General features: G+C 36.1%; 4 protein-coding genes across 5 annotated transcripts; 2 read left to right on the top strand and 2 right to left on the bottom strand.

Annotated features, from left to right (window-relative positions):
- The first annotated feature begins 8,237 nt into the window (after positions 1 to 8,237).
- On the top strand, positions 8,238 to 14,938 carry LOC121782280 (F-box/LRR-repeat protein 15-like). Its single transcript, XM_042180042.1, has 17 exons — positions 8,238 to 9,134; positions 9,598 to 9,778; positions 9,888 to 10,020; positions 10,860 to 10,959; positions 11,044 to 11,241; positions 11,315 to 11,585; positions 11,701 to 11,799; positions 11,911 to 11,999; positions 12,078 to 12,177; positions 12,306 to 12,476; positions 12,557 to 12,709; positions 12,943 to 13,103; positions 13,205 to 13,403; positions 13,537 to 14,000; positions 14,088 to 14,151; positions 14,487 to 14,573; positions 14,657 to 14,938. Exons 1-17 carry the CDS (start codon positions 8,650 to 8,652, stop codon positions 14,735 to 14,737), a joined length of 3,036 nt encoding a protein of 1,011 aa, XP_042035976.1. The 5' UTR covers positions 8,238 to 8,649; the 3' UTR covers positions 14,738 to 14,938.
- Positions 14,939 to 15,117: 179 nt separating this feature from the next.
- Positions 15,118 to 17,216, bottom strand: LOC121782281. Its single transcript, XM_042180043.1, has 7 exons — positions 16,941 to 17,216; positions 16,446 to 16,485; positions 16,271 to 16,341; positions 16,027 to 16,121; positions 15,769 to 15,836; positions 15,439 to 15,549; positions 15,118 to 15,328 (listed from the first exon to the last, which is right to left on the bottom strand). Exons 1-7 carry the CDS (start codon positions 17,146 to 17,148, stop codon positions 15,196 to 15,198), a joined length of 726 nt encoding a protein of 241 aa, XP_042035977.1. The 5' UTR covers positions 17,149 to 17,216; the 3' UTR covers positions 15,118 to 15,195.
- Positions 17,217 to 17,475: 259 nt separating this feature from the next.
- On the top strand, positions 17,476 to 20,622 carry LOC121780870 (protein AMN1 homolog). 2 transcript variants are annotated; one of them, XM_042178511.1, is made up of 6 exons: positions 17,476 to 18,265; positions 18,990 to 19,429; positions 19,519 to 19,677; positions 19,794 to 19,869; positions 19,945 to 20,100; positions 20,312 to 20,622. In XM_042178511.1, the coding sequence occupies exons 1-6, from the start codon at positions 17,894 to 17,896 to the stop codon at positions 20,450 to 20,452; spliced, it is 1,344 nt and encodes a 447-aa protein (XP_042034445.1). In that variant the 5' UTR covers positions 17,476 to 17,893; the 3' UTR covers positions 20,453 to 20,622. The 2 variants fall into 2 exon arrangements, with proteins under 2 accessions (XP_042034445.1, XP_042034444.1); XM_042178510.1 differs by having other exon boundaries at positions 19,516 to 19,677.
- A 59-nt stretch (positions 20,623 to 20,681) lies between these two features.
- Positions 20,682 to 21,363, bottom strand: LOC121780871. Its single transcript, XM_042178512.1, has 2 exons — positions 21,128 to 21,363; positions 20,682 to 20,977 (listed from the first exon to the last, which is right to left on the bottom strand). The coding sequence occupies exons 1-2, from the start codon at positions 21,298 to 21,300 to the stop codon at positions 20,722 to 20,724; spliced, it is 429 nt and encodes a 142-aa protein (XP_042034446.1). The 5' UTR covers positions 21,301 to 21,363; the 3' UTR covers positions 20,682 to 20,721.
- Between the last annotated feature and the right edge of the window lie 911 nt (positions 21,364 to 22,274).

Raw genomic sequence — 22,274 nt, 5'->3', positions numbered from 1 at the left:
CATAAATCTCATGGATAAAAGCAAACACTTATAATATTCAAAAGCTAAGTATATCCAAAAAAAATATACAGTACATGAATTCTAAAGTAATGGCTTGTGTTTGAGAGATGGAATCGATAAAGTCGTAGTCACTAGTTAATTGCACATTGTCCTATACGTAGGGATAGTTTTAAGTGGAGTACTATTATTTATCACATTTTAATGAGATAATTAGGATATTATGTGGTCCACCTCTTACATTGTACATGAAGTCAAATTAGGAATGAGCCATCAAATATCAAAATTATTTAGCAAAAATTAGTCGTATAGTATATATGAATAGTAGTAATATTATTGCGTAAATTGTACATCCAATTAATCTCAACCGCTAATTTTCGGTTGAATGCATGGTTGAAATTAAAATTATTCTCTCCATTCAGTTTAAGGTATTTTGGTTTTTAGTCATTATACTATTGATTGATAAATCAAGTTCTCGTGGCTTTTGATTAAAATAAATAAAAAATTTGGCAAAAATCACACGAGAATTAATAACGATAATGACCTTTTTGTTTTTATTATTGATGATTATATTTTTTAGTGGGTCATAACAGTTGTTAAAATCATGGTAGTGAATCAATTGCACAAGCTGAAATTAGAGGAAAAATACAATCCATGTATTATTTTTTCATCAAGAAATAAATATTTGTCCCCACTTATTTTCCTTTACAACTGTAATCTTTGAACCCTAATATTTTTTTCCGCGCACAGCTTTTGCACCAAGTTAATATTATAGTAATTCACATCGTTATTATCTTATTTGTTAATTTACTAGTTTCTTTTTATTTCGTATTTTCCTTGTCGCTTTCTTCCTTTTCTTCAGTTGCTTTTCTTAATCATGTTTGAGTTGCATGGCAACCTTTGCTTTGTGCAACTTTTGCTTTATTTTCAGTTCAAGATTACTCAACTTTTAGCCTTTGTTTTCTTCCTTTTATTTTATTTTATCTATTTACCCTTTGCTTGGTTTGTAAAATGCTGCAGTTTTCTGAAAAGCATAATTTATAATTCAATATTTATTTAAACTTATCCAGCTTGCCCTCGACTTAAAACCAACTTTAATAGGGTGTAACGAAATTAGATATGACTCTAAAACAAAAATAAATTTGACATTTAATATTAAATACTGTAATCCTATTTTAGTGTCAAATTAATGATATTAAAAAGCCATAAAAGAAAAAAGTAGTAGTATCCTAGAAAAGCAGTAATAGTACGCTAGTTTGTTTGGGCTTTCATTTAAATCGGGCTTTCATTCTTCAACTGCTTGGACTAAATAAAGCTTTTACATATTATAAGCCCACTTTTGTCGGCCCATGCGTTTAGTAGGTTATGACTTATGAGAAACTTTTGTTGTTTGGTTGGTTTATTAAAAATATTTAATTAAAATATGTAATGATAATATCATACTTTTAGTTTTTGTAATTTTACTTGATTAATATATATTTTAATCTAAAATAATTTTCATATTTTATGAAGTTGCACCCAAGTTGATAAATTTTTCTGAGACCGTCTCCAATTTTTCAATATATAATAACTACTCTACTTGCTAATTTTCCAAAGTATACATTGCTCCATTGAAAGTTGCAAATTCAAATTAAGGAGGTATATATAATTTGTTTGATTCTTTGTGTTGAATTACGAAATTTTCAAGTATACATTACTTGCTTGTTTTATTATTATTGAAATTTATAATGTTTGTTTTGTGCATTGAATTTGTTTTCGGCATAGGATACAAGTTATGTAGTTTGAGTTTAACTAAGTTCCAGAATTTATATATATCCCAACACAATGTCTCATGTATAGTGTTCATTCTTAACGGCATGTTAGTGTTTCGGTGCCCCTTGCATATCGAGGACTTTCATAAAGAAATAAATTAAACATATGATTCATTTGAGCGATCATTAGACTAATCAATTCACTTGCAAAACAGTTAATTGCATATAAGAACACACATAAATCAGATTTAAGAAATTAAAACCCTAAATCGTGAATTCCTACTATTTAAGTTTACCGAATAGATTCTCAAAAGAATCGAAGATTGCTTATGCATTCTCCACATAATGACATAGTACCAAACCATGAACCTTGTAATCTGTTCTCGAACTTGATTATGATATTTGGTTGGCCAAAGCTTGTCTGAGCCAAAATGACTTGACTAGAAATAAGACAGAACTTTAATTCTATAAAGAACTAAAATTTTCGATTAGCTCTTGGAGGGGGTGAACGGAAATTGTGACTAAATTACTGAAGTCTTCTGCCTAATGTCCTTTATATAGAGTTATAGGGGACCAACTTATGAATCCATAGATGTTGTACTTGGAGCTAATTAAGGTTGTTGATTTTTACTAATTAAATTGACCTTAGTTTACAAACCAACGTAATATTATTATCATCCACTACTATAAAATAATATTGACTATTCGTCCAATTCCAAATTACGAAGAATGTGAACTTTACCTCTTTAATTTATTACTTCTCGTATATAAATATTCGTTAATTAATTTAAGTATGCTATATGACTCTATTAATTAATATATATTTTGTAAGAACTTGTCTTGTTCGAAACCTTTATTTTATTATTGTGGAATAAATTCCAACATACCGGGATTCTGTAAAATAAATCATTTTAACATTTTTCAAACAACTCGAAGGATATTTTCAAACTGGACTTAGCAATCACATCCATTGCAATAACAATACTGTTCCCTACTAAATTTGGATTTGGTTTTTTAAGACTTGTCCTTTTAATATATGCGAAATCAATTTGAATTAACTTTGAAATAATTTAATTTTGAGTAATTAAAGATCCCTATACTTTTACACAAATATTGAATATATGATATATCTAACCATTATTCCATCTTTTCGCGTTAGAAGTTTCTGTTTATCATTTTAGTCATTTAGCAATTAAGAGTTCCTATTTATTTTACCAAAAATGATAGGTAGCTTTCATATTTCATTGACTTATTCTACTCATATTTTATTTTATACAAATAATAAAAATGGATTACATATCTCATTATCTTTTTTCATACACCTTTATTTATATTATTTTAAAATTTGTGTAGAACTCATAATTATGACGAATGGTGAGAGTACAAAATATTCAAATATGTGGCCCCTAGGAAAAAATACTCATGGGTCCCAGCCCTCACTCAGGAAGATAAAGTTTTATTTCCTGCAATAAATATTTGGTATACTCAGGTGTGGAAGAAAGTAAAAATAGTATAATGTCGGCCACCTATATACATAGTCCTTTCACATTAATCATGATTATTTTTGTGGGCCGTTCGATTTCGATTTACCATGTTTCCTCAGCCGTTGATTTAGCGCCGTGGGTCCCAATGTACCACCACCAGGGTCATGACAATTAATTCAATGTTTAACCTGAATCACTTCATTCTTAACGCATTAAAAATGTTGGTTAATTAAGGAGCAAATAGTCAAATACAGTAACATTCTGACACGTATTATTTAGATATGAAACATGTTTTATAGTAGATTGCTTTCTATGTGTATTCCCTCCATCACAATTAATCGAGATTAATCGAAGCCTTTTTTTTTAAAAAGTGAATTAAGAAGGTACTTAGATTTAATAAGTTAAACTGAATAAGAATAAAAAAGTAGTTAAATAAAGAGATAAAGTAGAATATATTAGTGGAGCACATGACTTATTTTATTTGAGACGTCATAAAATAACACAAATCGATTAATTTGAATTTAGAAGGAATATAAATATTTAACAACTAAAAAATTACATTGGAAAATGAAATGAGTAAACATCATAAATGTAGCGATAAATGAAATGAGTAAACATCATAAATATAGCGATGTATCATGAGAGAGTAAATACTTAGATCATTTAAATGATCTTTATTTTCGACAAAATATGGTTTCTTTTATAGATAGAATTATTTATGAGTGAGATGTTGCATAATTTATAGACATGCACAAACCGAACCGGACCGCTGGTTAACCGGCGGTTAGGAACCGCCGGTTCACAAACCGGAATCGGAACCGGCGACAGTGGTTCAAACTAGATGGCGGTTCGGCGGTTCAAGCGGGCCGGTTCAGGTTCAAAAAATCGTGAACCGTAACCGGCGGTTCAAAACCGCCGGTTCACCGGTTCAAACCAGCGGTTCTAACGATAGGATTCCGGCTAGGGCGTAGGTTTTCAGGCTTTTTTCAGGCTAGGTGTGCAGAAAAACCGGCGGTTTTTGTCAGAAACCGCCGGTTTCCAACCGTTCAGGTCCTTTTTCAGGTGGCAGCGTATATGTGGCAGTGTATATGCTTGAAAACCGGTCAGAAACATTCGGTTTCGGCCAAAAACCGGCGGTTTCCGTCAGACACCGTGAACTGAACCGCTGGTTAAGGCGGTAAACCGCCCGAAATTTGAAATTTGAACTTTTTTTTATTTCTTCCAATTTTACTCCTATAAATACCCCACTTTCCCCCCATCATTTTTACTCACCTCATTCTTGTGTTAATAAGGATTTCATTCTCAATCTCAATTTCTCTATTCTCTATCCTCATTTTCTCTAATTGCTCAAGTTGTTTACTACTATATTTGTTGTTGTGTTCGTAATTTACCATTTATTCAATACTCTATATTCCATACTACTTTCATTTTGCATTGTCTTTTTCTCGTGGTGGACCGGGACGTGGTGATCGGGGCAAAGGAATTTCCCAAGATCAAAGTAGTCGTCCCCAAAAATTGAAGCGACCTAGTCGTCGAGAATCCCGAGTGGCGGCTGAACGCATGCAAGTAAGTTCTAAAAAATAAAATTATTTTTACATCATAATTTCATAAGATTGAGTTTTTTATTTTTTTTGTGTTCCCAATTAAAACTTCAACTCATATAATATTTATAGATAGAAGAAGATCATAGGACCGTCATGCTACTCGCTCAAATGCATCAAGGTGGGGGGCGGTGGTAGTTCCCAGCAACAAGATGATGAGTACGACGTGGCTATATCGTCGGACTCGGACAACAATGATGATAGATCTCGTTCTCGTATTCCGTCTAGCACAGGCGGAAATGAGGACATGCCTCCCCCCTCCACCCACTAAAAACATTGAAATATGATATTTTTGTTAAACACTACAAGAAGGTCCCAGTGGTAATTCCAATTCCTAATGATCCGCTCTCTCTAGAAGAGACATCGACGTTTCATGCATATTGTAACTATTGTGAAGTCTACAAATTTGCGAGTGGTGGTGGATATGACACCCTCCGTCGTCATTTGGTGACAAAGCATCCGGTAGAATGTGGCACTGCCGCTACACAAACAGGTTCGTCCGGTACGCCTCTTTTTAAATATGATCCTAAAAATTTTGCTGACGTTATGACTAGATGGGCTGCAATGAAGCATTTTCCTTTTAATGTTTATGATGACAAAAAATTTGTGGTTACTATGCAAAGTGGTTTGAACGTAGCTGTCAAAAGAGTAGGTCGAATGACCGTTCAACGATCTACCGTTCGACAATGTTTGGAGAAAAAAATTGAATTACCACGTTATTTACTCAACTTGGGACACAAAGTGAACATTTGCTCAGATGTATGGACTGATTCTTTTAATAGACATTCATACATGGGCATTACGGTTCACTTTGTGGACAATAGTTGTACTTTGAACAAGCGTTTGATTGGTTTAGAGAATTTGAGACACCACACACTGCACCCAAAATTGCTTCTTTAATTATTCAAGTTTTGAATGAATTTTAATTATGCAATAAGATATTTTCTGTTGGTTTTGATAATGCAACTGCTAACTCTGTAAGTATTAATGACTTGATTGCGGCTTGTGTTCCAATTATTGGTTGTAAGTATTTTCATCAAAGATGCATATGTCATATTTTGAATTTATATGTACAAGATGCGCTTGAATTATGGCAAAAGCATGTTAGTCATATTAGAACTGCATTTAGATTAATCCATCAAAAGCCGCATATTGGCAAAGCTTGGAAGAAGTATTGCCATCAAAAAAAGATAAGATATACGAATTTTACCATGGATGTGACTCATAGATGGAATTTGACATATGATTGTCTGAATTCTACTTTGGGGCATAAATATTCTTTGTGTAAATTTTTTAGAACCTATCCCGTTTCTAATTTATATCAGTCGCATAGTTGTTGGGATCATAGCGTGAATTTATTTAAATTGTTCAAGTATTTAAAAAATGCGACTGTTGAATTATCGGGTGTTTATTATTGCACTGTTGTTCGTGTTTTAGAGCATTGAATGTATATATTACTTGGTTTTAAAACTGCGATGAAAAATGCTTACTCTTCTCCTGAATTGATGTGTGTTTTATATTATATGATTGAAGTTATATTGATCTTGGTCCACTTCAAGCATTGCAAACGGATACCAATGACCAATGGGGAGTAAACCTAACCGAAACATTTCAAATAAACCTCCCGGACCGGTCAATTGTCCAACAAACCTTCGACTTTAACTTGCGTGCTCTCTACACTGAATATGAAACCAAGTATAACAGTACCCACCAAGTCAGAAGACATACCCCTCCTCAACAACATAATTTTGACTTCACATTTCAAACTGATTATGATGACCCCGACGCGCAATCCCAATTAGCCGACCTATATAGCTACAACACTGGCGGAAGGTCGACCTCAGGTATGGTAAGTGAGTTAGATTTATATTTCGATTCACTCATTTCCTTTGGTGATGAAGGCCCTACTCCTCCCGCCCAAATCGACGTCCTCGATTGGTGGGGAACACACGAGAAAGATTTTCCCATACTTGCGTCAACGGCCAAGGAGATTTTTTCGGTTCCGGCTTCCACTGTCGCCGTCGAGTCCGCTTTCAGTGTTGGATCACGTGTGTTGGATGAACAAAGAAGTAAGCTCTCCGCGAAAAATATGGAAGCCGTGATGTTACTTGATGATTGAGCCAAAGCTGACGTCAGAGAACAAGAAAATTATTGGGATGATCGTCAGGAGGAATCACAAGAAGATTTTCACCGGGGATGAATCGTAGGCCAACCGCCAACCGCCAACCGCCGGCCAAGCCAAATAGGTAAGTAAGGTAAGAGAACTACGTGAGCTTTGATTCCTTAATGCAAATGAGCATTGGGGCTACGTAGGCACCTCAACTTAAATTTTAAATTTAAGTTGAGCTCAAGTCCTTCTTCCTTTATTTTTTTTCTCCATTTGTTTCTACTTTAAAAATATGCAAATACAATTAAATAATTGTATTTGTATATACTCTAGTCGGTGAAGTAGATTTCTCTATAAGGCTAAATCCGGGAAACTTTTGACAATTCTACTATAATTGTTGATTGTTAGACTAAACTCAACATTTAAGGTTGAATTGGTAAATGTGTCCTCAATTTAGTTATGTAGAAATATCTCATTTGCCGACTAAGAGTATATACTTATAAATTTATTGCTCAGAACTTCAAGTTTTTTTTGTAATTAGCTTATTTGTAGACTAGTAGTTTCGTTGTATTTAAATTTTTTGCTTAAGACTTCAAGACTTCAAGTTTTTTGTGATTTGTAATTGTTGTAACTTGTAATCTCAATAAAATTGCAATTTTCATCGTGATTTTTTGAATTTTATTTATGCACATTTCATAGATAAATAAATAAGAAAATGCAAAAAAAATAAAAATTTTACGAACCGCCGAACCGGCCAGGAACCGACGATTTTTGGCCGCCGTCCGAACCGGCGGTTTTTTGAACTGGAACCCTTGGCGGGCCGGTTTAGATTCATGAAAATCCTGAACCGTGAACCGCCGGTTCCGAACCGGAACCGGCGGTTTATGAACCATGTGCATGCCTATATAATCTCTCCATGATTACATACTAAACACCCTGTTCGGAATCGGCGGTTTATGAACCGTGTGCATGCCTATATAATCTCTCCATGATTACATACTAAAACACCCTAATTTGTAATTTATCTTTCTAATTCCTTTTTTTGGGCAAATTTTCTTCATATTCCATGATTTCTTAACATAAGTAAACACAAAATAACGTTGTGATAATTTAATTCAAAAAACCCTAACAACTATAAATAATTTCAAAACGGGCCGCGATTTGAATAAATATCAGCCGCAAATCCAACTCATCAGCCCAATATAAAAAGGGGCAGCAAAGGAATAAACAAAATAATTAAAATAAAATAAAATGAAAAATAACAATACAAAGACCGAAACTGAATAATTTTAATTATACTCCATTTTTTCTAACAAAAGATAAAGCCTTTACCGCTGGAGTGAGCGAGAGAGGAGGAAATGCAAAAGAGGAAAACAATAATCTTCATTGCCGCCGATCTTTCTTGAAGGAGAAATTCCGTAGAAGCTCGTTTCTCCACTGCGCTCGTTTCTTCCGATCCGATCTGTTTTGCTCTGTGAATGCAGCTTTTTCCACGAATACATTGGATTTTAGTTTTTACGACATTTTCTTCGCGTTTTCCAGCTCGATTGAAGCGGAATTGGTGGCACACGGAGACATTGCGGGTAAATTTCGGTTCTCTAAATATTTTGCCTAGCGTTTGGTGATTATAGGGTTTTGTGGTGAAATTTTGGATTTTGAGGAGACAAAGATGTGGATGGGTTAGTGAGGTGTGTAGATTTTTGGTATGTATGAGGATTTGCTGCTTTAGATTTTCATTCTTTGGAGAGGAAGAGGAGGAGAGCGACAGCGTTATTGTGTGTAATTTATGTTATTTCTGCCGTCGGAATAAGGAGGGCAACTGCCTTTTGGGGAATGCGATTGAGGATATGGACAATAATGATTCTGAATTAGGGTTTTGGGCTAACTTTCACAGTGATGGTAGTGGTAGTGGGTTACGGGTGGATGGTGAACGAGCAAATGAGGAGACAACCGAAATGTTTGATCTTGATGGTGAATCGAATAAAGAGAGTGAGGATTTGCCGCTGTGGCTAAATGAGGTGAAGACTCAACGAGCTGATGGAGCTAGTGGAAGTCAGGAGCTGAAAGTGGATGTTAGTTTGAATTTGGGATTAGGTGGTGATCCTTCATCTTCCACGACAATGGTTGCTACAGGGAGAGATAGTTCTGATCGCGATTTGCAGAATAAACGTCCCAAAGTTCACTCTTTTTCTCTGTAAGAACTCCCACTCATAGATGCAAATTGCCAATAATCGAGTGTGTAAGTTTTGTATGAATTGTAATGGTTGATACTCAATTGAAAAGTTAAAGTTTTGCATGCTGCAGTTTTACCTGTTTTATGTGGTTGTGGGTTTTTAGACCCCAAGATGGAATGCGTGTATCCATTTTTATCTTCCCGAGAACAATTTATATCGATGATAACTTTGTCTGCGAGTTTAAAACCTTTACGTGGTAGTTTGTTAGGGAAATAGATAAGAAACAACATGATAAGAACACACATTTTAGATCATTTTAGGTCAGATAACTCCAAGGTAGAGGAATTATTTACCCTATAATTTGATATTTGGATGCCCTTACATTATATTGTACTAGTGACCTGTGGGTGTGGCACTACTTAGTGGTATGTCGAGTTATCTGCATGTGCTGGAAATTTTGAACTTGACTTTTGTCTATTTCAGGGACTGGGGTACTCAGTTTCTGAATGAATTTCATTACCTTCATCCCCATCACTACAAGTTTGATGATGGGGATTTGCCTGATTCTACTATTAGCGGAGTCGATGCAACAAATAATATCGACGCTGATAGGATGGACGATATGGAAGTTCGGATGGATCTGACCGATGACTTATTGCATATGGTAGTATATTAATCATTAGTGTTACTAATGACACTCATACTATGGGTTTAATTTGTTTTGATCTGTTTTTGCTGTTGATGCTTATTTTATATATTGAAAATCCTTGTAGGTTTTCTCATTCCTGGAACACATTGATCTTTGCCGAGCTGCAAGGGTTTGCCGGCAGTGGAGAGATGCAAGTTCTCACGAAGATTTCTGGCGGTACCTGAATTTTGAGAACCGCTACATATCTGTGCAGCAATGTCAGTAGAGTATTACTATGATCTCTTATTTTGTTAAAATGCTTTCTAGTACTGTTTATTTTATACTGGCATTAATAACTTACAGATTTGGTTTCAAGCTTCACGCCATAATTGAGTCTATGTTGAACATTTCTTAATTCTTCTATATATTTTCCGATGTATTTGAATTTTGACTTTTTAATAAATGTATGGCAGAACATTTTTTGTAACTTAAGTTTGACTAGACACGTTTCTAGGCTTTCAATTTAACTGAGATCTCAAGTTAGTTATTATCCTTGTCATGGACAAAATTATTCACAATTCTACTGAATGTATGGAAAAACAGGTTATGTAACTTAAGTTTCAGATCACAAGCTTTTTAGACTATTTTTTAACTGAGAATGAGGTCTCGGTCTAGTTAATTATTATATTCAAACCTCATGCATTATGACAATTTTGTTGAATAAATCCGTTAACATTGAATTTGAATTCACTTGTCATCTCTGGAGCATCGACTACCAAATGCTGTGACCAAGTGAGAAAGACAAATAAAGATATGTTGGACTGTGGCTTCTGCTATTGGGGGAGTTACTTATGACAGTTGGTGGGAAAGTTCATCTACTTATTCTCTGGAATCTATACTGTAAATCCTTTCAGCAGTTGGCATGAACCTGAAGCCTATCTGATAGTTAAAATATATGTTTGATTAAATATCTGCTGTTTATGTTCAAACGAAGAATCCTTGTGCTGAAAAAGCGCACTTGCCATGAATTATGACTAGATTATTTCCTTCTCTTGGCTACTACCCGGTGTCTCAATTTTTGGTCAAATTAACTTTCATGACCCTTTTCATGTATCAGTTGAGGACATGTGTCATCGATATCCCAATGCTACTGGAGTGAATATTTACGGTACCCCTGCTATCCATCCACTAGTGATGACAGCCATCTCTTCACTGAGGTAAACTGGATTCTGATTTTACCTTACAAACTTGTAATATAGAACAGTTTGGATAACTTTTTTTATCATTATAATTTTGAACAGAAATCTTGAGATTTTGACCTTGGGCAAAGGCCAGTTGGGGGAAACCTTTTTCCAATCATTGACAGATTGCCATATGTTGAAGAGTTTAACCATCAATGATGCTACGTTAGGTAATGGCATTCAGGAAACCCCCATTCATCATGAAAGATTGCATGATCTTCAGATAGTGAAATGCCGTGTGGTTCGCATCTCTATCAGGTGCTAAATAATTCTGTTTCTGTTTTCAAGTTCCTCGTTAAGTGTTCCGGCATTTATAAATCATATTTTGCAGGTGTCCCCTTCTCGAGACCTTGTCCCTAAAGCGGAGTAGTATGCCACATGCAGTGCTCAACTGTCCCCTTTTGCGTGAGCTTGATATTGCTTCCTGTCACAAGCTTTCAGATGCTGCTATCCGCTCAGCTGTGACATCGTGCCCACTCTTGGAGTCTTTGGACATGTCCAATTGTTCATGTGTCAGTGATGAGACACTACAAGGAATAGCTCAGCATTGTGTACATCTCCGTATTCTTGATGCTTCATACTGCCCAAACATCTCTCTTGAAGTAAGTTCTATCTGGTACCTCCCTTCTTCTCCTTTTTGTTTGTATATCCAATTCTATTTAGTATATACTAGTATATACAGATGTATGTCATCTAACATGTCATTACCCTTTGCAGTCTGTGAGGCTCAATATGTTGACAGTTCTGAAACTTCACAGCTGTGAGGGTATAACATCGGCTTCAATGGTTGCAATAGCTTCTAGTTCGCTGCTTGAGGTTTGAATACCCTCTCGTCTTATGTATTTCAACAATTTGTAATTGTTATGGTATGCGATAAAATAGGCTATATTATCAAGTTTGCTGATGCTCCCTATACTTTGTTTGTAGGTTCTGGAGCTTGATAACTGCAGTCTGCTGACATCAGTATCTTTGGATCTGCAACGACTGAAGAACATAAGGCTTGTACACTGCCGGAAGTATGTTGCACTCTTTCACATGAACTTTGTCATATGTTTTTTTCTTCAGAAAATGACTAATTGATTGCATCTTTGCAGATTTGTTGATTTGAATTTAAGGAGCAATGTTCTGTCTTCAATCACAGTTTCTAATTGTCCCTCTCTCCAACGAATCAGTATTACATCAAATGCACTCAAAGTATGCCATTATTTTCATAAAATATTTGTTTGTTGTAAATTGCAATTCCTCACTGTGAACCAGTGCTTTCTTCTTTTTGTTGTTATCCATGCCCCAGTACTGAGTGTACTTCATTCACTGAATCACAGAAATTAGTTTTGCAAAAGCAAGAAAGCTTAACAACCTTGGCCCTCCAATGCCATTCTTTGCAAGAAGTGGACCTCACTGAATGCGAATCTTTGACAAATTCAATTTGTGAAGTTTTCGGTAGTGGAGGAGGCTGTACAATGTTGAGATCATTAGTTCTTGACAACTGTGAGGTCTGTCATCATAATTTTACTAGGTCTATATTCTTTCTACAGTATGCTATCAAACCTGATTGTGTCCATTACCTTTTCAGAGATTGACAACAGTGAGCTTCCACAGTACGTCTTTGGTCAGTCTTTCACTTGGTGGTTGCCGTGCTATAACCTCTCTTGAACTTGAATGTCCTTACCTTGAGCATGTCTCATTAGATGGCTGTGATCATCTTGAGAAAGCATCATTTTCACCTGTAAGTCATCATCTTATTGATTGCTTCTGTAAAGCCTCAACCTCTTTTATTCTTAACTGATAATTGCAATTTTTCTCTTACCATGTTTTCGCTTCCTCCTTGTTGGGCACTTTAGGAAATTTTCTTTGTAAAAATATCGTCTGTGACAGTTAAACGAAGCTATAATGATACGTTTCACACTTTATTTGCTTTCTGCTTATCATCCTTCCGTATATTATATGAATCCATTGCAGGTTGGTCTAAAGTCTTTGAATATGGGAATATGCCCCAAACTGAACGCGCTCCATGTTGAAGCGCCATTAATGGTTTCACTTGAACTAAAGGGTTGTGGCGTATTATCTGAAGCATACATATACTGCCCTCTTCTTACAACTCTGGATGCATCTTTCTGCAGGCGAGTTTACGTAATAATTACCATGTGTTTTTAGCAACCTTTCTTGCAGATCAAGCTGATACATATGCATCTAATTTTCTTTCCGCTATTGGTTTGCGCAGCCAACTGAAGGATGATTTCTTATCTGCGACAGCATCTTCATGCCCGCTTATTGATACATTGGTCCTGATGTCGTGCCCCTCTGTTGGTCCTGATGGACTTTCATCTTTGCGCTGCCTTCTCAACTTGACTTACCTTGATTTGTCGTACACCTTTTTGGTTAATCTGCAACCTGTCTTTGACTCCTGCTTGTATTTGAAGGTAGTACTTTATTGCATCTGAATCCCCTAACCCCATTCTTCCTTTTGTTAGTTGAAGCAGTTGTTATGTTTTATCCTGTGAAGTCATCGGGTATGTTTTTACAATCATGTTAACTTGTACTAAAATTTTATAGGTTCTGAAATTGCAAGCATGCAAGTACCTTAGTGACACATCGTTGGAGCCTATTTACAAAGGCAGTGCCCTCCCAGCTCTCTGTGAATTGGACTTGTCATATGGGATGCTCTGCCAGTCGTCGATAGAGGAGTTACTTGCTGGTTGTCGGCATTTAACTCATGTCAGCTTGAATGGTTGCATCAATATGCATGACTTGGATTGGGGGTTTCACCGCAATGGACTATCTAATGTCAGCTCTTCTTGTGAGTTGTTTGCTGGCTCGTTTGGGGAAAATGTGCTTCATGAGCACGAACCTAAGCGCCTGCTCCAGAATCTTAACTGTGTTGGTTGTCCAAATATTAAGAAGGTGGTCATTCCTTCTACAGCTAGATGTGTCCATCTATCATCTTTGAACCTTTCCTTGTCGTCAAACTTGAAGGAAGTTGACATATCATGCTGTAATTTGCTCTTTCTCAACTTGAGGTATGCATATTTACACTAATCAATTTCTCGCTTCTGATTCTGTGAATTTGAGTTTTAATAACTGTTTTTAATTTATTAATCATTCAGCAATTGCAACTCCTTGGAGATTTTGAAGCTTGATTGTCCACGATTAACCACTCTTTTTCTTCAGGTAGATTTATCTACACCCATAACTAGTGTATGTTTTTATGATAATTGCTAATGATTATTTTGGCTGACTCGTAACTGGAGCTGCAAAAGTGAACTGTTTGTGTTTTACATTGTCAACCTTAAAGAACTAGTTTCACTTTCTCATTGATTTCATCAAACATTTGCACATTGACCTGATGAATTTTTTGCCATCTAATTAGCTGACGAGATTAGGTTAAGTGTGAGATGTGCCTTCATTAGTTTTATGACGACTTTCATGTCATGTTTTACTTAATATGATATTTTTCTCATTTCCTTTTTTGTGCCATTGGTTATGCATATGTGGGGATATACTAGTCTTGTAGCATTGACGAGGAAGCTGTTGAAACTGCTATAACTCATTGCAATGTGCTGGAGACGCTTGATGTCCGGTTTTGTCCAAAGGTAGTGCCTATTTTATATCCACGCACATGCTGGTATGTTTTTTTTGTTTTTAGTTTTAAGCATCCTCTTCTTCTACTTGACAGATATCTCCCATGAGCATGGGTACACTACGCGTGGCATGCCCGAGTTTGAAACGGATCTTCAGCAGCTTAGCAACGATTTGATGCAGTAAGAAATTATACGACATTGACATTAATAGAGAAACAATAGAATCATGCCTTGTTAGTGTATATAGTGAGTTGTCTTTCTTAGGTTTTAGTATATATATTAGGTTGCTTCTTTTTAAGGAATATTTATTATAGGTTTACTTTTAGTTGTGTGTGATTACTGTATGGTTTTTAATTTATTCAACTTTTTCACTGTCATTTGCCATTATCCATCGCTGTTTCTCAACTTTGATTTTAGTGTTGCTATATATTAAAGCCTGTCGAGTTCATGTATATATCTGGTTTATCGACTAAATACGAGTAAAGCTAATACAGCCGTTTCCAGTTATCTCTACAGCTTCTATTGGTGAAAATAGTTTAGAACAGGCTGTACAACATTTTTGGAGTGAAATAGGTTTCCATAACCCAATAGCAGTTGGAACCCTCAATGTTTGAGAGCTAAATAAAAAAAAAGATTACAATATTGATTCCAATTTCTTTAACTGGGGGTCGAGCGTTTCAGTTGATGTATCTTCACCCGGATTCATGTATGCATTTGCCATTGCCTTTCCCTTGTCGAGCACCTCATCTGGAACCGTCTTCAGAAGGCTGAGCGGGAGGAAAGCAAGTATTAGATCTTCAACTTGAAACTGACCACTTTTTCTTATATGCTGATGATTATATGCAGCTTTTTATGTTTATCTTAAGATTGAACTTACCTGTTCAGTGCATTGAGTGCGGTAACAACTCTAGCTTTCATTGCTTCGACTGAGGAACCCGAATCATTTCTTGATGCCCGCAGAAGAAGAGAATCAAGTTCTTCTAGAGCTCTACAAATAATTGGCAAAACAACTATCTTAAAATGTATGTAATCAGTATAACGATGTGTGGTATAGCCTATTGGTAAGCCAAACTTCAACAGCATGTGCTGTGAACCCTGACCTTTTCTAATAGTTGAAGTCCATATATAAACATTGATGCAAATTGTGACATACAAATAACTTGATTGCCCCGAGTAGATATTCTTTTGCCAGATAAGGAAAAAGTACCTTAAACATTGATCAACCTCATCGAATGCATATTTGCCGTTTCCAGCATCAGAGGCATACTGTGCTACCTAAAATGAGCAATGCAGAGAAAAGAGTGAAATATTGGGTGTTTTTAAACATCAATCTTGAACAAACTGAGATTGTGTAGTTTGTTTATGGGGGGATGGGGTAAGTCTTAGTTTATCAACCAAAATGATGAGTAAAATGGCACATTAAAACAGAAGGTGAAAAGATTTAAGTATTGCTTGAATCACTCACTGCTCGAATATTTACACGCAAAGATGAAGCAGGACCAGATCTTAAGAGATTCCGGCAGCTGAGAAATTGAGGTTGATCGTCTTCAAGATATTGCCCTACAACACCAGTAATACGTGAATATAGATGCACGACAGAACTAAAACCAACATAGGGAGGGTACATAATCACTAAGTATTACCGAAGAAAGTCTCAGTTTCTCTCAATTGCATCTGTTAGAAGATCAGGAAAACATACAGGAGATTACCTAATTCCTTGATTTGAAACTCAGTCAATATAACAGCAGGTATATAAGCCTCTAGTGGATCAAGCCTTTTCCTGGATAAAAGCCGGTGAAAATTTCTTAGCAGCTTTAAAGAAGAAACAAGTCTATGAAAGCAAACACTAGTAGCATTATGAAATGAAAGAAGATTCATTCATACTTTTTGACATATTTATCCATTGCGTTTGCAGCCAACGCATCTGCGCTACCAAAGAAACATCATCGAAAATGATGGAAAAAAAAACTTAAATGCAGTTGGTTTAAAGCTTCTACCAATACTAAGATGCAAGCAGCAATGAAAGTAAAACCACATCCAGCTTTGATCAAAATTAGTCCAATACTAATCAAGTCGAGATACAACATAATTCCATTCCTTATCAAGCTAATTCTCAGACTAAGTCAGTGTAATCAGTTTTAATCACAAATTAGTTAGCGATTAGTTTTTCATCTAATTCTAACTCATCAAAAACGTGGAATTCATCCTAAAAGTGCAATCGAAACGCTAGTGGATGCATTACAAAAAGTTTCTGCATATAGTTACAATCCACCATTGCGAATTTGCAAGCAATATTACTCGAATTCAGTATAACAAAAAATGAGCGAAAATTTACGTTTACGAATCTGTAATTTAAAACAAATAGAAAGTAAAAGTCACCTTTAGATAGACAGAAGAAATGGAGGAAAACAAGTGAGAGAGAAACCGATCGTCTGCTCTCGATCATCCTCTGCGCCTGCGGCGGCAATGCGCACCTCACGCCTGTGCTAATCGTGCACCGCTTAGACCTCGCGGCACGTGACAAACCTGGAATCAGTGCGAATCGGGCGTGTGCCGCTGCGGCGATGATGCCGGTGGCGGTCGTCATTTTGGCGCGACGACGGCGGTTGTGTGTGAGATAACTGGGCTCTCTTATCCAGTTGCTCTGGCGATGCAGCCACGCGATACTTGAGCTCGAAATGACAAAATTGTCCTTTAAAATAAAGAATTCTTTTTTTTTTCCTTCCGTAAATTGATTATTGAAAAATCATGTTTACATAATAAATTAGTAGTATATCTCAAAATCATAATTTATATATAAATATAATAAATGAAAATTTAATGATGTATAATGACAAATACAATACATACATAAATATATATAGATTATAGATATAGGAGCAGAGACAGTGGTAATCACCATTGTGAAGAAGAAGAAGAGAGAATTACAGAGCAGAGACAATAAGCCCACGCCCTCTCCCTCTCTACCTCAATCTGTATTTCCTCTACTTTTAGCTTCCAATCTTTTTCCCCCAATCTCAAACACAATGAATTCAGCTTCCCCATCCCCTTCCCCTATATATTCAACCGCTGCTGCTGCTGCTGCCTCTATTCAAATCGCGAGCAGAAGAATTTTCAATATCACATTCCCCAAATTAACCCCTCTCACCCTCCATGCTCATTCCAATCACCATCTTTCTCATCGCAATCCTCCTAATCCCCCACTTCCTCTTCCATTACTTCCTTCTTTGATTTTCTTGGTCTATTCTTTTCAAAGGGGCATTGCCTTTCTTTGATAATTGCAAGTGGAAAATCATTCTGGTTAGGGTTCAAGTTGATCAGAATAGAGAGAGATGGAATCGTCAGGGAAATCATTTGCTGATGCATTAAAGATGGCGAGAGAGAGATCCTCACCTGAGCAGTTGATTAAGTGGAGCCCCTCGGTGGAAAAATGCGGTGCTGCACGCTTTGTTCCTTCGCTGATGATTCTAACATTGAATGCTCTTGCCGTATTCCCCAACGAAATTACGTCGCTCAAAAATGTTCCAGATAACCTCCGTCTAAGGCTGATTAACAGAATGTGCGATAAAAGCACAATGAATGCGGCTGTTTTGAGGCTTCTGGTGGAAAGATCTCCAACTGAGATACGCGTCAAGGATTGCTCGTGGCTGACTCAAGTGCACTTTCACCACACAATTGGAAACTGTGACACATCAAAGTTGCAGGTCATTTTTATCAGCTTTGTTGGTAGTGTGGCCCAATTGATTGTAACTAATACAGAGAATACATTCGAGTGATTAGATTAGTTTGAGAGATTGATTTCTACTGTGGTTTGGTTCTTGGTTGTTCTTGAGATATAACATTCCATACTTCGTCTCTGAATGTAGATCCTTCTGTGATCGAACCATGTAATCTTCGGTTAATCCTAACAAGCTTTGTGTTAATGATAATACTTCCTTACACACATCTTTCACATTTGTATATGTTTATGTCCTCATCTAAGACTGAATCGGTAATGATTGTTACTCTGTTGGTGTGGCTTGTGATAGGTGATGGACTCTGGAATATGATCACCAAATAGTTCATGTATATCTACACCTTACCAATATTGAATTAAACGATGTGCTCGATTTCATAGTAGATTGTTTGTTTTTGTTATTTTGCTGACAGATCATTGTGAAACTAGATTCTCTCTGATGGGGCCGTTAGGGAGGCTACTGATCCATGCTGCCGTTGATATTGGTGTTGTTTTATGAGCCTTTTTATAATTCTATCTAATCGAGAATTCATAAATAAGGATCGGATCATCCGTGGAATTCTCTGTTTATTTTATATGTGTATGTTCCTGAGGCACTCCTATTCATTCCTGTTATGTTTTTTCGCCTTACTGCTAATGCCTATGTGATTATCATGGTGCAAGAAATTAGTTACAGTGATATATGTTTGCAGGTGCTTCAACTTGATCTGTGTGGCCAATGCATACTTGATGTTGCATTCAAGGACATATTAGACAAACATCAGGAAAGTTTTTCTAGATTGACCATCTTGTCCCTTAGAGGCGCCTGTGGTTTATCCGACGATGGGCTAAGAAACCTTGTTAATTCAGCACCTCTACTGCAGTCTATCAATTTGGGTCAGTGCAGCCTTCTAACCTCTGCTGCTGTTAACTGTATAGCCGATGTTTTGGGATCACAATTGAAGGAGTTATACATAGACAAGTGCAATAAAATTGACGCAATGCAGATTCTACCTGCATTTAAGAAGTTCACTTGTTTGGAAGTCTTGTCTGTTGCTCAAATGCGTACTGTAAATGATCAATTTGTGAACGGGCTAGTCACTGCTTCTGCTTGTGGTAAAGTTCTCAAGGATCTCGACTTTTCTGATTGCAAGTGAGTTCATTTAGTTAGTTAGTGCCTCTTGCTGATCTGTTTTCTTGATTATGTTTTAACATTCGTCTACTTCACACTGACTGCAGCAGACTTACTGATAACTCTCTCAAAATCATTGCAACAACTTGTGATGATTTGAGTTCGCTGGACATTTCAAACCTGAATGAGTTGACAGATTCGGGGCTGGAGTATCTTGCCAATGGTTGTAAATCAATTCAAAAGCTCAAACTTTGTCGCAATGGATTCAGGTCTGTATTACCTCTGAATTTTCAGTTTCATATAAAGTTCTGGATTAAAGATTCTTGCATATTCAAATATATTTCTTTACATTAGTAATTGGATATGGCTGATCTTCTCCATGTAGTGATGTAGCAGTGGCGGCCTTTCTAGAAAACTCCGGAGAGTCATTGTTAGAACTTTTCCTGAATAGTATTGTAAAGGTATCTTTATCTAGAATCAGCCCTCTCTTTGGTTTTTCCCTTTGATGCTTCTGACCAACTCGTTAATTTTGGTAGGTCGGACCCCATACTGCCCTGTCACTTGCCAAATGCTCAAGAAAATTGGTGAGTTTGGATGTATCATGGTGTCGCAAAATCAGTAATGAGGGTCTTGGATTGATTGTTGATAGCTGCTCGTCGCTGAAGATGCTCAAAATCTTTGGTTGTACGCAGGTATGAGCAGAATAATTTGTAGGTCTGTTGTAGCTCATGTGTTTGAAACCATGCAATGTTAATCGTGATTCTTGCTGGATACGAGTTCAACGACTTGCTTAGTATCGTTTCATGATCGAAAGAGGAGATCAAATGCTGTGGACTTTGTGCAACAAGAGTTTGATGCTGCTTTTCACCTCCGTAACTCATTTTTTGATCAATTATTATGCAGATCAACAAAGAATTTCTGGAAGGTCACTCGAATCCCGTTGTGAAGATAATCGGTTCGAAGTTTACTCCGATTATGGATCATCTATATTTGCTTGAGCCCGAGGAAGAAGAGTTCCTGCGGTACCGATTTCTTCAATACTAGATTTCCCTCTCTCTGAAGTTGTCTGTTTTCTTCATGGTTAGATTCTTGTTTTAGAAATTGTTGTCATCTTCATTGGCATAATCTGTAGAAAGTGTAGCACAAACACACACTTCCATATCAAATGAGGGCTAAAATTTTCAATGCCAGTGCACTATGTTTTTTAGATTCCACAGCAAATTTTTTTAGTACTTTATATTAATAATAAATCAATGTCAAAATTAAGCTTGGTTTCTATCTAGGCCTGGCCAGCCGGCATCTATTCCGTTTAGTCATGGAGAGTTGCATTCGCTCTCCGAGTTGCTCATAGCCACAGCCAGAGCCAAATTGGTGGCGGAGGTCGTGGGCCTCTTCGATATGGAGCCCCCATCGATCCTTGGCGCGAGCATGTTTTTGCGCTGTTTCCTCATCTTGCAGATGTGGAAATAGTCCGGTTTGGCCAATTCTTGGATGTCTTTGATCTTGAATGCATCGGCTAGGTTCGCAAACGACCTCGATTTCCCGGTGTAGAACCTCGAAAGCCCCCTCCTGCACCACCATATACACCTTCACACATCTAATCTTACAAGAATTCATCAAAGACTATTATTCTACGACAATCAAGAACTCACAAAATTCAAGGAAAAAAACTACACTATGATTTAATAAAAATACTAACATCTTTAAATTAAAACAAACCTTATTGGCAAAGCTTCCTCCAAATCTTCCATGGCATGATAAGAACCTTCTTTATTTCTAACATCCTTAAACTCTTCTGCTTCTTTCACTATAACATCGTTAAACATGACCTTTTTTTCCTCAGAGAGCCTCTCTTCTTCAATATCGGCTTTGCACATCGCTCTTGTAGGCATATTTGTTTGCACAAAATTAAACCCAAATAAAAAATTTCAAGAAAAAGAAGATCACATTTTTGGGTTTTGTAATCTTGGATGTGCGTGTTGAATATTCAATATTGGGTTGTATATATAGTACTAGTATTGATGAGATAGAAATGGAGGTGTATGTCTTACTAGTTTAAATTATTCTTTTTCCTAAATCGTTTTCTTATAAGTTTGTTGAATACTAGTTGTGGTATGACTTTTTCCTAAATTATTTTCTTTTAGGTAAATTATTTTTTGCGTATATATCTGTTACTTTTTGTAGAGACTGTTTTATTTGATTCTTTTTTTAAATTCTAACCACGAGTCATTTTATAGATACGCAGCAGTATATAGGTGATTGGCATTTCTTTGAGTATTGACTGCCAACACACTTTCAATATTGGAAAATGGGTGAGCCCTAAATTTAAAAACAAAATTATATTGTCGAATATTAATCACGAGACACTTAAAAATAGGGATATCAGTTAGGTTAGTCCAGCAAATTTCGGTCAATACTACTCGTGTTTAGGGCTAATCGAGCTAAAAACTAATAATCAAAATTCTATTCTTATTAATTGTAATGATTCTACATATACTATAAATAATATATACACATCTTCATTATTAACAAAATCAACAATATAAATAAAAATATATTTAGCATGAACTAAAAATAAAAAATGAATATATAAAGTGGATAAAAGAAAAAAAAATACTCATAATTTATAAGAAAAAACAAGAAAATACAATTAATTCTTAAGCATTTATTTATAATAAAATTTGTATTTTTCTTTTAAATTTGGGATAGTAATAAATTGTTGTCCATTTTTTACATAAGGATATATACTTTCTAGAAAAAAAATGAAAATATATAGCAATGGTTCGAACGAAAGGGTGGGTTTGAACGAAAGGGTGCAACCGATAAGTGACAAATGAAAAACAAGAACAAAAACTAAATTTTGCAG

The sequence above is a fragment of the Salvia splendens genome, chromosome 20 (assembly GCF_004379255.2).
Source record: "Salvia splendens isolate huo1 chromosome 20, SspV2, whole genome shotgun sequence".
In the NCBI taxonomy this organism is placed as follows: Eukaryota; Viridiplantae; Streptophyta; class Magnoliopsida; order Lamiales; family Lamiaceae; genus Salvia; species Salvia splendens.
This window is presented reverse-complemented; position numbering and strand designations above follow the sequence as displayed.